This window comes from Rhincodon typus, chromosome 41 (assembly GCF_021869965.1).
Source record: "Rhincodon typus isolate 14 chromosome 41, sRhiTyp1.1, whole genome shotgun sequence".
NCBI classification, from domain to species: domain Eukaryota; kingdom Metazoa; phylum Chordata; class Chondrichthyes; order Orectolobiformes; family Rhincodontidae; genus Rhincodon; species Rhincodon typus.
Genome location: NC_063372.1, coordinates 11974876 through 11993384, shown reverse-complemented (window position 1 = coordinate 11993384; position 18509 = coordinate 11974876). Strand labels below are relative to the sequence as shown.

At 41.6% G+C, this 18509-nt stretch overlaps 2 protein-coding genes across 2 annotated transcripts in view; one reads left to right on the top strand and one right to left on the bottom strand.

Annotated features, from left to right (window-relative positions):
• timeless (timeless circadian clock) overlaps positions 1–7915 on the top strand; it is a 99353-nt gene extending 91438 nt beyond the window's left edge. The window contains exons 25-28 of the mRNA XM_048618818.1: positions 377–563; positions 964–1036; positions 5762–5841; positions 6115–7915. Of these exons, the coding sequence (XP_048474775.1) occupies positions 377–563; positions 964–1036; positions 5762–5841; positions 6115–6242 (468 nt within the window). The 3' untranslated portion in view covers positions 6243–7915. The remainder of the gene's footprint in view (positions 1–376; positions 564–963; positions 1037–5761; positions 5842–6114) is intronic.
• The window catches only part of LOC109925715 (unconventional myosin-Ib-like), a 186940-nt gene that overhangs the window by 107949 nt on the left and 60482 nt on the right, over positions 1–18509 (bottom strand). The gene's annotated exons all lie outside the window — the stretch shown is intronic.

The following is an 18509-nucleotide window of genomic DNA, read 5'->3' as shown; positions in this document are numbered from 1 at the left end:
ACAGAATACAAGCTTTGAATTGTTTTTAAATTCCCTTTTTTCCCGTTTCCCTTTCCCTTCCCTTTCTATTAGTTCATCTATTGAAACTTTCGTACTGTTGCTTACCATGACAATTTGGGAAACATACATTCATAATCCTATCACACATTTTAGAACTGTGCTGTCTTTTAGATGAGCTGTTCAACAAAGATCCTGTTTGTCCTCTCTAATGGACAGAAAAGATCTCATTGCCATTGCTTTGAAGAAGCACACAGGCGAGTTCTCTCCCCCAGTATCCTAAGGTCAATATTTATCCCTCATGCAATATCACTAAAAACAGGTTATCTGGTCTTCCCTCTAGTTACTTCTATATGTGATGCTCTTTTGTATTTATTAGGAATCTTTCTGGCGTATTTCTGCTAACCTGAATGTTCAGCAGTTGCGCAGGATTGCTTCAGTTATCACCCTGCATGATGGTGGATGGGATGCAGTAGAGCGAAATGAAGATGTTAGTGCAGATCAGAGGTCTGAGGTCTGGCAAGCTCAAATGATGGCCAGGGAGAGGAATGCCACTCCTGCTAAAGGTAATGAAATAAATTTTGAGTGACTTTGCAACTGAAACTCCTGGTTAGTGTTTTTGTTTCAGGCATGTTGTGGATTTATTTTATCTTTTGAAAATTGGTAACTGGTTGGTTGGTTGATGCTCCAAACTACTGTGTGATGAATGTTAGATGTACACCCACAGGTTTTCAACAACTGGCCCCTAATCCATTCCATGGACTCGGAGAGCTCCTGAGTAAGATAATTCCCTCATCCTTCCATGGTAGGGAATTCAAAGACCAGCAAGTTTGGATTATGAAATGAGGGCAATGCAACTTAAAAATATTTTAAAGTCTAGGGAAAGAATGAATTTTGAAACGTTTTGTCTTGCCTTACCTTTGGTCTATGCACTTACTGATATTTTCATGGTTTTATATTTTACAGTTGATGATGAATCCAAAGGGAGAACAGATCAAGCTGATGACTCCCCCTCTGGATCAGACAGTGAAACGAAAGGGCAAGTTATGAAACATTCCTTCGACTTGTACACTGCAGAACATGGAGTCTAGTGGCACAATGCCAACAAGGTGTCAGGGCATGGCTCTCTGAGGAGGATATAGGCTGCTGAGGAGAAAAGAGAACTTGTCATTGAATAAGTGCTGGGATGTTCTTATTCGTTGTTGACAAAGCTGAGCACTACCCACAGAGAAAACGTTAAGCTGATAGAAGAACCATTTCTCTGGCTAGCTTTAAGAATTTGAAGTGGATTACATTTGTGCAGATTTTTAACAGTTGCTGGTTGGTCTCAATCCCTACCATCAAACTGATTTGACCATCTCACTGAGACAAACCACAATAACATGTTTGGTGTGGGGAATGTCATGCTGGCACAGCAAGGAGGCGATGGGTGGCCTTCACGGATTAAAGGTTCAGGCACATTGAGGTCAGAATAAAGGCAATGTTACCTTGTATCTGATCTGTACCTGCAGGATTGATTTTGAGTGTAAAGGGTGAGAAATGGTTACATTTCTTAGTACTGGCATTTGTTCGCAAATGAAACTATTTAGCAAGGCTGCCTATGTGTGGAACCACAGGAGATTGGGGGGATACTAAGCGAGTATTTTGCATTGGTATTTTACTGTGGAAAAGGATATGGAAGATAGAGAACATGGGGAAATAAATAGCAACCTCTTGAAAAATGTCCATATTATAGAGGTGGTGCTGGGCGCCTTAAAACACATAAAGGTGGATAAATCCCCGGGACCTGATCAGGTGTAACTTAGAACTCTGTGGGAAGCTGGGGAAGTGATTGCTGGGCCCCTTGCTAAGATATTTGTATCAAGGATAGCCACAGGTGAGGTGGCGGAGAACTGGAGGATGGCTAAAGTCATGCCACTATTTAAGAAAGATGGTAAGGAAAAGCCTGGCAACTATAGACTGGTGAGCCTGATATCAGTGGTGGGCAAGTTGTTGGAGGGAATCTTGACAGACAGGATTTACATGTATTTGGAAAGGCAAGGGCTGATTAGGGATGGTCAACATGGCTTTGTGCATGGGAAATCGTGTCTCACTAACTTGATTTTTTTTTTTGAGGAAGTAATGAAGAGGATTCATGAAAGCCGAGCAGTGGGCATGATCTATGTGGGCTTCAGTGAGGCATTTCACAAGGTTCCTCATGGTAGGCTGGTTAGCAAGGTTAGATGATATGGAAGAGAGGGAGAAGTAGCCATTTGGATACAGAACTGGCTTGAAGGTAGAAGATGAAGGGTGGTGGTGCTGGAGGATTGCTTTTCAGACTAGAGGCCTGTGACCAGCAGTGTGCCACAAGGATTGGTGCTGGGTCCGCTGCTCTTTGTCATTTATATCAATGATTTGGATGTGAACATAGGAGGAATGGTTAGTAAGTTTGCAGATGACACCAAAGTTGGAGGTGTTGTTGTCAGCAAAGAAGGTTACCTCGGAGTACAACAGGACCTTGATTAGATGGGCTAATGGGCTGAGGAATGGCAGATGGAGTTTAATTTAGCTAAATATGAGGTGCTGCATTTTGGAAAGGCAAATCAGGGCAGGACTTTTACACTTAATGGTAAGGTCCTGGGGAGTGTTGCTGAACAAAGAGACCTTGGAGTGCAGGTTCATAGTTCCTTGTAAGTGGAGTCGCAGCTAGACAGGGTGGTGAAGAAAGTGTTTGGTATGGTTGCCTTTATTGATCAGTGCGTTGAGTATAGGAGTTGGGAGGTCATGTTGCGGCTGTACAGGACATTGTCTTTAACAAACAGGGTCAAGGAGAATCCCAAGGCTTTTTATGCATATGTTGAGAGAAAGAGGGTAATGAGGGAAAGAGTAGGCCCACTCAAGGACGAAGGAGGGAAGTTATATGTAGAGCCACAGGAAGTTGGGGAGATCCAGAATGAGTACTTCGTATCAGTATTCACCAAGGAGAAGGACATGACTGATGTTGAGGTCAGGGATGAGTGTGTGAATACTGTAGAGAATGTCAACATGTTGGAGGAAGTTTTGGGAATCCTAAATTGCATTAAGATAGACAAGTCCCCAGGACCAGATGGGATCTACCCCAGGTTACTCCGAGAGAGGCAAGGGAGGAAATAGTTGGGGCATTGGCAGATATCTTCACATCCTCGTTGACCACAGGTGAAGTTCCAGAGGACTGGAGATTACTGAATGTTGTTCCCTTGTTTAAGAAAGGATGCAGGGATAATCCAGGAAACCATAGGCCGATGAGCTTGACGTCTGTGGTGGGGAAGCTCTTGGAGAAGATACTGAGGGACAAGATATATGCGCATTTGAAGGAAAATGGACTAGTTAGTGACAAGCAGCATGGTTTTGCCTTGGGTAGTTCATGTCTAACCAACCTGATTGAATTTTTTGAAGAGGTAACGAGGATAATTGATGAGAGTCAGGCTGTGGATGTAGTTTATATGGACTTTATTAAGGCATTTGATAAAGTCCCACATGGCAGGTTGGTACAAAAACTAAAATCACAAGGGATTCGCGATGGCCTGGCTAGATGGATAGAAAACTGGCTTGGTAAGAGAAGACAGAGGATAGCGGTGAAAGGATGTTTTTCAGAATGGAAATGTGGTAACTAGTGGTGTTCCACAGGGGTCAGACTTAGGTCTTTTGATGTTTGTAATATATATAAATAATCTGGAGGAAAATGTGGGTGGTCTGATGAACAAGTTTGCTGATGACACGAAGATTGGTGGAGTTGCTGATAATGCCAACGATTGTGAAAATATACAATAGGATATAGATAGATTAGTGACTTGGCACAGAAATAGCAGCTGGAGTTTAATCCAGACAGATGCGAGGTGATGCATTTTGGAGGATCAAATTTAGGTGCGAATTATACTGTTAAAGGCAGAACCCTTAGGAAAACTAACATTCAGACAGATCTGTGCGTGCAGGTCCACAGTTCCCTGAAAGTGGCAACACAGGTTGTCAAGGTGATTAAGGAGGCATATGGCATGCTTGCCTTCACTGCCCGGGGTATGGAGTACTGGAGTTGGCATAACCTGTTGAAGCTATATAAAATCCTTGTTAGGCCGCATATGGAGTATTGCGTGCAGTTTTGGTCACCACATTACCAGAAGGATGTGGAAGCTTTGGAGAGAGTACGGAGAAGGTTCACCAGGATGTTGCCTGGTCTCCAGGGCATTGACTATGAGGAAAGGTTAAAAAGACTAGGATTGTTTTCACTGGAAAGACGGTGGCTGAGAGGAGACCTGATAGAGGTCGACAAAATTATGAGAGGCACAGATAGGGTGGATAGTCTTTTTCCCAGGGTTGAAGTTTCAATTACAAGGGGGCACAGGTTCAAGGTGAGAGGGGGAAAGTTTAAGGGAGATGTGCGAGGGAAGTTTTTCACAGAGTGGTAGCAGTCGGGAATGCACTACCAGAACAGGTGGTGGAAGCAGGCACATTGAAGACATTTAAGAGGCATCGAGATGGATACATGAATAGGGAGGGCATTGAGGGATATAGATTGAAAAATGGCAGGTATGTTTTTAGACATGATGGTCAGCACAGGCTTGGAGGGCCGACGGGCCTGTTCCTGTGCTGTACTTTTTCATTTGTTCATTGGTTAAGCCACTATTGGAATACTGCGTGAAATTCTGGTCTCCCTGCTATAGGAAGGATGTTGTGAAACTTGAAAGGGTTCAGAAAAGATTTACAAGGATGTTGCCGGGGTTGGAGGGTTTGAGCTATAGGGACAGGCTGAATAGACTGGGGCTATTTTTCCTGGAGCATCAGAGGCTGAGGGGTGACCTTACAGAAGTTTATAAAATCATGAAGGGCATGGATAGGGTAAATACAGAAGGACTTTTCCCTGGGGTGGGGGAGTCCAAAACTAGAGGGGCATAGGTTTAACGTGAGAGGGGAAAGATTTAAAAGGTACCTGAGGGGTAACTTTTTCACACAGAGGTTGGTGCATGTGTGGAACGAGCTGCCGGAGGAAGTAGTGGAGGCTGGTACAGTTACAACATTTAAAAGGCATCTTCCTATTCATGAATAGGAAGGGTTTAGAGGGATATGGGCTAAATGCTAGTAAATGGGACTAAATTTATTTAATATCATGGTCGGCATGGACAAGTTGGACCGAAAAATCTGCTTCCGTGCTGTATATCTGTATGACTCTGTATCTCAATCAGTGAAATGGGGTGGAGTGGCTGATGAAGAGTATAAATTAAACTTTTCAGTAAATAAAAATAGTCGAGGAATATTCTGGTGTGTCACTCTAGATAAATTAAGCGACGAGTATTTCCTGCTTCTCCATCTTCGTGGAGCAGACTGATTCCTAGTCTCTGAACTTTGGCGCGGACAGTTGAGATTGCATCATTGTCATTTTACTCATTGTTGGATGTGGACTTGTATCCGTATCATCCCCTCACTTGGCATGTTCCCTTCCGTCATCCTCTCCTTGCATTACAAGCAACTACGCTTCAGAAACACTTTATTGACTGTAATGTGCATTGGCACGTCCCGAGAACATAAACAGTGCTGTATAAATGCAAGTTTCTTACATTCAACTATGGTATTTTTGAGATCAATGTGTACTGCAATGTGGATATGTGTCCTACCATGATGCACGCTGAACATGTCATGCTGTTAGTGTTGTATTTGTGAAAGGGATGTTCCAGTGATCAGTAGCTTTGCTCAGTAAATTTGACAATGAACTGTCCTGTGTGGATTAAAAGCAGATTATATTTCATTGTTGCAGTGATGGTGAGAAGAGCAAACATAAACATCCGCTAAAGCGGAGTCGCCTGCTTGATAGTGACGATGAACTAGATGATGAGGGTAAGATTCTGTTTTTCTTCAAATCTTTAAGATGTAATATTCTGTTTCGAGGTCTTCTGGCAGAGGCCAGTGTGCATTGTAGCCATGTTATTTTGCACTGGAATGGGAGGGCATGGTTTCCCAATAATAGGCCAAGTTGTGCCTCTTGCCCCTGTCAAAGGGCCTGGAATTGGAGAGAATGCAGCAGCTAGTATTGATAAGTGGCTGGAGCGTGTTTTGTGCAAAGGCAGCATTGATTTTATGGTTTTAATGGTCTTGAATGTGGAATTTCAGTGAAAGAACCTGTTGACACGGAGATGATGGAAGAGCCTAAGACTGACTCTGACATGTCTGACTCTGACGTCACCCACAGAGTGATTAAAAGGCGGCGGAGAGCAATTGAAGATGATGATGAGGATTAATTACAATGAATTTGGTTTTTGAAATGGTTTTGAACACTGGACTGAAGAATCATTTTCATGTTCATCAAATATTACAATTCTTCATGTAAGTTTTGAAAGCAGTTTCATTTGCTGAGTGAATCAATAGAGTATATACTTTATGCACACTATTTTAAACTACCTGAGTTTGTACTCGCATTTTAAATGAAATTTTATAATGTCAATAAAAAGTGAAGTATTCGGAGTGAGAAAAAGTTATGGGATTGTACAGGTTTCTTGATCCATAGTCACCTTTGAAAATGAAGGAGGAGAATCTATGGAGAAACCTTGTCATTATCCTGGTTTCTTGTTTGGGTGTAAGTTGACTTCTTATCCATTTCAGTTAATGTGTATGTAACCAACCATCTGTAATCTTTTTTGAAGTATTTGCCATGAAGAGCAATAAAACCTCGGATTAGGACATAAGGTTCTCCTCATTGTAATATTTAGCCTTGTGCATATCAATATTTGATTTGATGTTTGGTATAGTGTTGTCTCCAACTTAGTCAGTTTGTTTTAAACCTGACATTTGGGAATTTTCTACTTTGTTTATGGCCTGAAATTCATTACAATTTGTGTGGCTTGAATACTTTAAATTTGACAGATTTACCTTGAAGAAAGAACGTCTACACATCACTCTTCTGCAGATACTGAATAGCTGAGTTATTTAATAAAATAGGGCAGACTCATAGGAGATTTATCCATTTTATATAATATGCAAGGTGATTTCTGCTATGCATTTTGGCAACATTGAATTTGGCTTGTCAAAGCCTATCCCTCCAGTTATATAATGTTTCCACTGAAATCCAAATCTCTGGTACCCTTACTCTTCCCATTACTGCATCTAGCTGTGTCCATTGCTTCTACTCTCCTACTCCACACCTTTCAAAAGGTCTGATCAAAGAAGTTTGTTTTAATATTGAATGATGTTAGTATTTTAAACGCTATTGTGCTACATACTTCACTTCTATTTTTCATTTACCAGAGTGAAATTTCCTCTGCTTCCATATTGAAGCTTGATATTCTCAGAGAGAAACCCCCCAACTAGACTTGCGTCAAGGAGGTTTCAGTGCTGGAGAAGTTAGATATTAATTTCCTGTTGGCTGTAATTGGCAGATTATAGTGAAATATTGGAACTGCCCAGTGTACCTCACCAGAATATTACCTGTTAGCATGGAAGGGCAATACGTTGCTCTGCAATTTAGCCCACAATGAATTCCTCAGCTGTTCCCTTTGTGGAGGGAAAATAACTGCCAAGCAATCCGTCATATAAAAGAGTTAATGAACCAATTAAATGCTGAAATGGGGGAAATCTGTGATCTTTTTGTGGATGAATAAAATTAGCTGGCTTACTTTACTCAGTGGTCATTAACTTGCGATCTGAAAGTGCTAAGACTGTTGTCTCCTATTGATTAGTTAAAGAGATACTTTGATCAAAGCCTTGCATGGTAAATAACTTGTAAGATGGAAATTGGATTATTCCACGAGCATGGTGCTTTGTTTTCAAATTTTATTGTGATATTAAAAGAAACTGAACATCTTTGTATTTGATTTGTAAATACAAGTGATTTTTACAGCATAATCCAAAAACAAATATAAGGTGTTGCAGTATAATTATATTTTCAACTTAAAATTAAAATTTGTAGCGGGTATTATTTCCTATTTATGCAGTAGAGTCTTCATTTTCATCTGTTCTCTTTTGGAGTGAGAGTTGAATGAAGTGTTTTTCTCTTTATTAGTGTGAATGGTCTTGAGACTGTAAGGCATTAAAAATCTGGTCTAATCTTGGCGAGTTTGAAATTGTAGGGTGTTTCAGTATCTAAACCATGAAACTTCTGAACTTGCTATAGTTTAAGTGTGGAACAGGTACAAGTGAGCAAAAACTGCTCACTTCACTCTACTTGTGTGAGTCACCTGCAGCAACTTTGCATATGCCTTGCCGAATGTGAGTGAAAGAATAAGCTCAAATTTGTTTTTGCTAATCTAATGGCCGATCTGTGTGGTATATTCCATTTATAATGTAAATTCTACTAGAATATGCAGCTTTTTTATATTGGAAAAGTGAGTACTGCCTAGTTTTGGCCTACACTTTTTTAAAAAAATAAATAAATAAATCCCTGCTAAATGGGCATATTGGTGGCACAATCTGGTCACTCTTAACTTCTAGAAGTGAGTTGAATTCAAATGGCTGTAGCTTGTAAGATAGGGTAGAAGCTCTTTATTTCATCTGATGTTCGTCTTGTTTTCTAAGGAAATAGCTGAGATGAGATTGAGTGAAGTGCAATGCCCATTTTACACCTGGTGTGTTCTATTAATAGTCAAAAATGGGTGTATCACAAAACAATAAAATGTTTGAGTGTGTGAGAAAAGAATCAGCCAGTTGCTCACAAATCCAGCATGTCTTGCTGAGAAGCTCCTGCAAGTGCTGAGGGAAAGATGGTTGCTACCAGGCTGCTGACCTGGCCTGTTAATGAAATCAAAGAAGTTATCTCAGCTGGATACTATGGTTGGACTCTGATCTCCTGAAAAGTATGCAGGTAGTTTGGTAAAGCAAGGGCAATGTTTGATTTGGTTATGATGATTACTACATACCTAATAGCCCACTGACATGAATCCCAGTTGGGTGAACAGTACAAATGCCACCATTTTCCAGTCTGAATTAGTGCAGGAAGGGAGAAAGTGGAGGAGACAACTAAAATTCTAAATGCTTGTGTAAAATCTTTTGAACTGCAACTCAGTAAGGAACTTTGTATGTGTAGTGTTTCAGGAACATTACCTGTATTGGATATTCACCGTTAGAGTAGGGAAGAGCTGATAATTTTAGCCAAATCTGTCAAAAATCAGTTCCCAATTATCAGAGACAAATAATTTTGTTTCTTTTCATTTCCAACATCCCAATGAAAGAAGATCCCATAATAACATGGCAAAGTAGTGCTCAGCATAAGCATTAATTGTAATAAGAAGAGTACAGAAATATACAGCACTTCCCATGATCAGTTATACAGGGAAGGATTGTCTTATTGGCTGACATGATTTAAATTGATCTACACAGAAGAATCTACAGTATTTACAATGATTGCCAAGCATTTGAGGGTTAAAAGCTCTGCTACTCTAGTCCTGCTCACAAGCTGGGAGCACACATTGCAAAATCTAGACGACCAGTGCTGCAGAATTTTTCTTGTCTGGTTCCCACATGAATTAATGTACATCAAGCCCAGAACAATTGGTGAATGATGATTAATCAGAAGTTGCTGTTTGTTTTAAAACCAAACTGCTGTTGCTTTGAGGCCTCAGATCAGAGTTTCCACAATTCTGAGTAAAGATGGATGTTGAAGCCCCACAGTTAAGGAACCTGGACCTCGAGTAAGTGACTGTTTTTCTTCTTGCACACCGGAATATTTCCATTTTTCTCTGTTGCTTTTACAAACTTTACAGAGATTGTGCTTTTATTGAACTTGAGAGAAAGTCTGTAAAAAAAGAAAATTGGGCAAAGCTTTAAGCTGCAATAAAGGACCATGTATTATACCAAAACTATTTGTATGTGACCTTTCTCTGGGAATTTCCTGGGAGTGTTTGATGGGGGACAGTATAGAGGGAGCTTTACTGTGCATCTAACCCCCCTCTCCTGGGAGTGTTTGATGGAGGGACAGTGTAGAGGGAGCCTTACTCTGTGTCTAACCCCATGCTGACCCTGTCCTGAATAGATTTGTTTTTCTATTCCCTAATACTAAAACATGAAGCTGAAGAATGTGACAGAATTATAAAGGAGCATCAGTAGATTCAAAGGGATCTTCACCTGCATTAAATTGATTTGTTGTACTTACTCATCCTGTATCTCGAGGTTTATCCTCTGTTGGGTTGTGTCCAGTATTGAGCGATGCAGTTTGGTGGTGAGCTCCACTAGGTGGTCACTGTTTAAGAGGAAGTCTCCCTTAACTCCAACAGAGGAGTTCTGTAAGGTTGAAGAAAAAATAAAATAACATTTTTTCCATTTTAGTCACTTGATTTGAAAGCAAAATCCCTCTGTCAAAGATGCACTTTTATAATTTTCAACATAGGGTTACTATTAATTACTAAAAGTAATCACTTTCCTGATTTCATACTTTTAAACAACTAATTGAACCCATTCTTTAAAATGCTACCGTTGCCTTGAATTTTATTGCAAGCATTCATATTACTTAGTTTTCCTGTGCTTAACATGCCTTCTTTATGCTCAACTTACAATGTTCAGAAAGTATCTGTATTTCAAGCCACAGTTCTTTTGAATTGTAATGCTCAGCCTACTAGCCACAGTTCTCAGCATCCTATTAACAGTTTGTAAGTATTGGACACCACTGTGCAATAAAAGATCAAATCTGCACCTTTATTTTAATACATTGATGATGTAGACCTGGGCTTGGTGCATTTTAATACCCAATTATCCCTTAACTAACTACATTTAGTGTCAAGTAGCGGGATCGTCAGTGTTTTCTCAGACTGGTATCAGAACAACTGACTAGCAAGGAGGTGCCAGGGACAACCTTGTCATCAAACATCGAATTATTTCCAAGCCACACTCCAGTTGGCACAGGTCGGATTCTAAGCCAAGTGGAGATGGCATCAGACTGTTATCTAGTACAGCTGTGTTTCAAATGGGACCAGGGCTGAATAACATGATGCACTTATTGTTCTTTGGGACTGTTCATGAATCTTGGCATAGTATCTTAAATGCTGATGAATGAACTCTGTGCTCACCTCCACTATATGTAGTGCAAATAGTCCGTCTCTACGCTCACTCATGGAGATGCCCTTGATCTCATTCATTTTGATCAGGGTTTTAATTTGAGCAGATTTTGCATCAGCCAGGGCGAAGTAGTTGTTTGTCATCATCATGATTCTTGGAGAATGCTAGAATGGAGATGGCACATGTATGTGGTCAATAAAAATACAGTATGGCTCTGTAGAGAAAGCCAGAAATTGTTTTGTAACATTACACACTTTTTTCTCAACCTTCCTGGCTCCACTAATACCTAAGCATTGACCATGAGATAGTATTTGGAGGGTGTCATGGCTAAGATCATCATTGTTCTCCCCCACAAATTGATTAGATAGTGATCGGGCAGGAAGACATAAACATAACCAGTGGTGGGGCTCGTGTAGTGCAGCTGTAGTGTCCTTACCTCTGGGCCAGGAGGCCTAGGTCCAGTCCCACCTGCTCCAAAGTGTGTCATAACATTTCTGAACAGGTTGGTTTAAAAAAAAATGAGCAGTGAGCCCTAGTGATGTTACGGAGATGGGATAGGGAGATGATAAAGTAGAGTTACTGAGTCCAGTGGCACAAGGTTATACACAGCACAGACTAGCCATTATGATCTTATGAACTAACCATTGTGTTTCAACCCCCTCAAACACTCTATACGGGTCTCTCATCTTAGTTCTCCCTGTTTTATTGATTGCAACAGCTCCCTGAATGAATGGCAGATTGCCATTTCTCTCCTTACCTTTCCATTCTTTCTGTTAATTTTCATGGCCGTGTCCATCATAAGTAACTTCCCCTCCATGCCATTGGCTAATTTCTGGTATTTGGCCTTTTTCTGAGCATCCAAATACTGTCCTTTGAAGGGCTGAGGCACACTGACAAGGTCACAGAAACAGTGGATTATGGAAACAAGGTCAGGCAAGCACAACTGAATTAACAAACGTGCAAAACTACAGCTAAGGGGAATATTCCTCAGCACAATAGTGAGTACGCAACAGTTCCCAGAACTTAGGACTGAGTTAAATAATTCCGAGAAAGAAGCTAGATGAATGAATATAAGACTGGCAGTTAAAGGGACAGGTATAGACTTGACAGGCACGATAGTTCTCTGAAGCTTGAGACGTTGAACTTGCAATTTCTCCTGTTGACCTGAAAATGATCATGTGACTGACCTGAAATGTAATTCTGAGAGTAGAGTTTCCGAGAGATTCTCTGTCTCATCCCAAAACTTTGGCAGAAATGCTGAAAAGGTGCCAGAAATAATTTTGTGTGGTTTGGGGTGTGGTGGAGATGGGGGAGTCCCAGCAAGGAAAATGGCTGACAACTCTGGTGTTCAATAAAGGTAGTCTTTGGGCCCTCCGATGACAGATGCCAGTGCTTTACTCAGCTGGCAACATCAATTAAGTTGGCTGTCTGAATCCTTGATCACTGCGCTACAAGGTCACAACATGAAAGGATGGAACAACAGAAAGAACAGCACTCTAGTCGTAAAAGTGAGAGTTTGTCATTTTGCCTCTGATCGCCACATCTTTTCCAATGGCTGGGAATAGTAAACTGTATAGTAGTTTAAAAAATATAAGTTTGTCAGCCTGCTCATGAAGCATTGGCAAAAACCAAAGTCTTAGAATACTTTTCAGAGATCCAAATAATACCTGGAGGCATACGAGGCTTTCTTATCCTTGAAGAGTTCACTGGCATACAACTTCTCTTCTAATTCTGCTTTCCTCTGGTTTGAGATTCCCTCCCTGTATTTCTTGCACTGAAATCACGAAGTGGGAGACAATGAGCAATTTTAATGTTTCAGAGATGCAGCACCTTCAATAAGTAGGTTCCACTACAAAAAAAATGTTCAAGCTTTAAATGGGACAGTCTGTTGTTATATTGGTCAAAATGTGATAGCCATTAACAATTTACATAAACATCAATTTCAAAGTTAATGGTGATACAGTTTTAAACTCCATTTATGTCGTACGGAAACAGGTGAGGTCCAGTAATTTAGTCCTTTTGCCGTATAGACTGGATGGTTGTGTTTAATATCATTCCTATAGGAGCATCAAATATTACAAAGTGCACACAGTGACATCAATATTCCTGGCCAGAATGGAGATGGTTAGGTGTCACACTTGGGAAGCACTCTGCTGTAAGAAATAACAGAGCACACATGCGCACAATTAGGAGCAGGAGTTGGTCATTCAGCATGTTGAACCTAAGAAATTTAGACGACATTTGCAAGAAATAATTATGATTTTATAGGGAGACCTTGTAGTGTTATTCAGAAGTTCTGTTTGTTGTAGTTTGTAGAGACTTAGTTTAAATATATTGTTTGTTGCATTGCAGAGATACTGTTTTAAATAGACTCATTTTATAGTTATGGCGATGAAGAGTTCCAAGGGACAGGTGAAGAACTGACTAAAGTGGTTAAAGAATAACTGCTGCTGGAGATGGGATTGACTACCTGAGCACAGATCGCAAATCAAACCTGGGTGTTTTCTGCTCTGTATGGCTCACTGTTTTACTGTATAGTTAACTTACCCACTGAGTTCATGGGAAGAGGGAAGCATGAGCATCTCCTACTTTTACGTTCACAGCTGTCTCATTCTCAAATGTAGTGTACTAGTTACTAAATTGTCTGATGGATCAAGGACAAGTACCTCTAGTGATTAATCGGTGAAGACACAACCAGGACTTATTTTCCTGATTCTCTTGCTCGCTGACGAACAACAGAAGAACTGTAACTTCGCATCCCCTGACACAATTCATGAGATCAGGATCTCAAACTGATGTTCCACCAGCTAATTCAGGTCCACTCCTCTGATGTGTTTTGGTACACTTTACTACATGAAAGGTGCTATATAAATAAAAATAGTTGTGATAACATCATAGACTAATCAACACCTGCAATATTCCAGCATTACTGAGCTGATCTCAAGGTGGCAGTTTTTTAGCAGTAGATAACAGTGTGGAGCTGGAGGAACATAGCAGGCCAGGCAGCATCAGAGGAGCAGGAAAGCTGACGTTTCGGGTCCGGACCCTTCTTCAGAAATGAGGTGGGGAAGGGGGCTCTGAAATAAATAGGTGGGGGGCGAAAACGGTGGTGATAGCAGGTAGATAGTGGAGCGGATAAGTGGGAGGGAAGACGGACAGGTCAAGGAGGTGGGGATGGGGGTGGTTGCTGGTCTTGGGATGAGGTCAAGGGTGGGGGAGATTTTGAAGCTAGTAAAATCCACATTGAGACCATCGGGTTGTAGGCTTTCAAGGCGGGATATGACTATCTGAGTTTTTTTAGCAGTGTTAGCTGAAGGTTTTTGGCCTTGGTCCTTATCCACAGATCCTCTTTTGTTTGTACCTTCCATTAGAAATTCTAAGATGCCAAAATTCTTAATTTTATTATTGAAATCACTATCTTTAACAGGGCATAGCAGGCCAGGCTCAGGGTGAACAGCAGTTTAGCAACAACAGCAACTTGCATTCAGTACTTTCAATACAATAAACCATCACCGGGCACTTCATAGGTGTGTAAATCAAACACAAATTGACACCGAGTTACATAAAGAAGCACAAGGGAACAGGCTTTTAAAGACAAGATCAATTCAAAACCTCAACAGCAAAATAGCGTTAAATTATGAGGATGGGCTGCACAAACTGAGTTTGTATTCCCTTGAATGTAGGAGATCAAGGAGGTTTTATATTATTAAAGGGTTTAATGGGGTTTACAGAGAATAGTTTTTCACTAGTAGGGGAGATCAGAACTGAGGGGGGCAGACTCTTAAAATATTAAGAGCCAGGTTTATCCAGGAAGTGATGTCAGGAAGCACTTCCTCACCTAGAGGTCAGTGGGCATCTGAAACTTCCCACCCCTCAAATAGCTGTTGAAGCTGGAAGTCATTTGAAATCTCAACTGAGATTGAATTTTGTTAGGCAGGGGTATTAATGGATATAGAAGCAGAGGGTAGATGAAACTTTAAGATACAAAACAGCCATGATCTCATTCAATGGCAAAATAGGTTTGAGGGGCTGAATGGCCTCCTATTGCTATACATCTGTTCTACGTTCAGCTAAATGGTGCATTATATAATGCTGTTGCAGAATAATATAAGGATAGACTAGTCACATAGAATCTTAGGCTGGAGCCTTCATTGTTTTAACTTTCTGACCTTCCAGAGGTAAAAAATCATCTTCAATTGCTGGTGAGTTTTTTCCAAGAAGAGATAAGGCAGTGCTGGCCACTTCTTATCTGTTGGAGACATTGAGGGTAGTGTCTTCTTTAGGCCAAGAAGGTATTTTTGTATCTTTAAGGATGAAAGAAAAGAAAGTTATTGTATTTTTTTAAACATTACTTTCCCATATGCATCCAAACACAGTACATTGTGTGGGGAGGCCATATTTATTAGGTGCCAACATCTTTCTTCATACCTTTAAAAACAATACACACTCCTCCTCTAGATTGTCTAATGCTGTCCATCATATTCCCAAGGAAAGGGACAGTCAGACAGCTGACTGACTTTTAGGCTCTAACACTCTGAGTAACTGTCTGGTTCTCTGTACAGGATCACCTATACCTCCCTCTTCCCTCCATCCACATCCAACGTGACCAAGATTGGGAACTCTCTGCATTGATAAATTGCTACCACAAAACTACTTTCCTGCCACTCGATGACCTTGTATCTTTTGGTCTGCTAAATGGTGATGGTGCAGGATAGAATGAAGGATGTGCTGACAGGCTTATCCACATGGATATCCTACTCAGCAGCACTCACAGAAAGATCCATCACCCAGATACAGAAGGCATCCAAACAGCAGGAAACCCACAAGGTGCAAAGAGGAAACAAAGCTGAGTGATTGTTTCTTTCAGAAATTCACATTTAACCACCGTTATTACTAATGCGGTGTCACTGGACAATCTCATTCACAGAGTTCACCAAAGTGGCTGGTATGAAATGTGGAAATGTCCCACTGGTCCAGCAAGGAGTGATTTGCTGAATGTGGGGATCAGTTTGATGTCAGGATGATATGGGTTCTGAAATGTAGCTTGATAAAGGTATACCTGAGAGTGTTCATTGCCAGCATTAGATGCAAAGTGGCTGGTGCTCTATTCCCCATCACCAACAGCCTCCCCTTTATGACCTTCATAACTTAACCAACCATTAATTACAATGTACATAGCACAAACTCACAATTGAAGACATGATGAAGTTACGGATTGTCTTTGAAGCATTACTTTTGAAGTACTTCCTATGGCTTTTTCGTACCTGAGGTCAAAAACAAAGGACGAGTTACAGAAGCTGTGGACAGGTTTTCTGCTCAAGATAAAAATATAGATCTTAAGTTAATTCGTCTTCGCTTTCACATTTAGTGTCATTTGTGGTTCACAAATTCTTTTGTTGAAGAACCCCTTTTCAACTGGATTAGCAATCACAGACCTCCCTTCCCACACCTTTATGATAACCCTCTTACAATATGCAATAGTTTAGAGTTTGATACCTTATGCAATAGTTTATAGTACACTTCATAATATTTGATAAAACTGTAGTTTAGAACATAATATTTTATAATACTGATGACACATGCTGCATGTGAAGTATTCTGATAAATGCCTATTTTCTTAAAAGCATTATTTCCAGATATCTGTCAGGTGGGGTGCCTGCTTCTCATTGCAGGGTCAGTCTAAATATCTGAGTGTGGGGGGAGGTGAAAGCAGGAACACGGAGCATCCATTAGGAAAGCACAGAGACAGTGGGAGCATGGGGAACAGTGAGGGCATTAGTGAAACATAGACAGCATAGAAAACAAAATGCATACAAACTTGTAAAACAGTTATGGACTCCAACATCCATCCTGCAGACCGTTCCTCAGCACCCACCCCTTTTCCGGCTCTCAGATGCCATCACTTTCTGTCGTTGTCCCCCATCCCCAGCCCTTGACATATCTCCCAACCTTGGACAGCCCGTTTCTACCTCCTTCCCAAAATCCACAAACCAGACTGCCCCGGTAGGCCCATCTTATCAGACTGTTCCAGCCCCACTGAACTCATTTCCTCCTACCTTCCCTCCATCCTCTCTCCACTTGTCCAGATCCTGCCCATCTACATCCATGATTCCTCTGATGTCCTCCACCATACTGACAATTTCCAGTTCCCTGGCCCTAACTGTGTGCTGTTCACCATGGATGTCCAATCCCTCTATACCTCCATTCCCCACCAGGACAGCCTGTGAGCTCTTGGCTTCTTCCTCGACCAGAGGCCTGGATACTCCCATCCACCGCCACTCTCTTCTGCCTAGCTGAACTTGTTCTCTCACTGAACAGTTTCTCCTTTAATCCATCTCACTTCTGCCAAGTCACATGGGTCCCAGTTCTGCCTGCCTCTTTATGGGGTATGTGGAACGATCCTTGTTCCAATCCAACACTGGCCCCCTCCCACAACTCTCTTCTCAGTACATTGATGACTGTTTTGATGCCACTTCATGCTCCTGCCTGGATCTTGAAAAATTTGTTCATTTTGCCTCCAATTTCCACCTCTCTATAACTCACATTGTCCATTTCCGACACTTCCATTCCTTGACCTCTCTGTTTCCATTTCGGGGAATAAACTGTCCACTGCCATCCACTACAAAGCCACTGACCCCCACAGCTACCGTCACTGCAGCTTGTCACACCCTGCATCCTGCAAGGACTCCATCCCATTCCCCCAGTTCCTTCGCCTACGTCATATCTGTTTGGATGATGCCACCTTCTAAAACAGCACTGCTGACATGGTTTCCTTCTCCTATAACCGTGGTTTCCCGCCCACTGTGATTGACAGGGCCCTCAACCACATCCAACCTGTCACCTGTGTTTCTGCCCTCCACCCCCACCCCAACTTCCCATCACTCACAAGAGCGTGATTGAGGTCTCCCTTGTCCTCATTTTTCATCCACCAGCCTGCACATTCAAAAGATCATTCTCCACCATTTCAGACAACTCCCAACAGAACACCACCACCAAACACATCTCCCCCTCATTCCTGCTGCCTGCATTTCACAGGGACCGTTTTCTCTAGGACCTCCTAGTCCATTCCACAAACACCAACACCACACCCCCACTTCCCACGGCACCTTCCCATGTAACCGCAGAAGGTGCAACACCTGCCCCTTCACCCCCCCTCCCTGCTCACCATCCAAGGGCCTAAACAGTCTTTCCAGGTGAAACAGCATTTCACCTGTCCCTCCTCCAATCCTGTGTATTGTACTTGCTGCACACATTGGGGCCTACTCTACATCAGAGAGACCAAACGCAGACTGGGTGACTGCTTTGCAGAACACCTCTGGTCCGTGCTCAAGCAGGAGCCCTGACCTTCCCATAGCCAGTCATTTTAACACAGCGTCCTGCTCACACACCCATTTGTCTGTCCTGGGCACACTGCAGTGTTCCAGTGAATCACAGCACAAACTGGAAGAACAACATCTCATCTTCAGGCTCAGCACTTTACAACCTTCTGGGCTCAATATTGAGTTCAACGCCTTCAGATTGTGAAC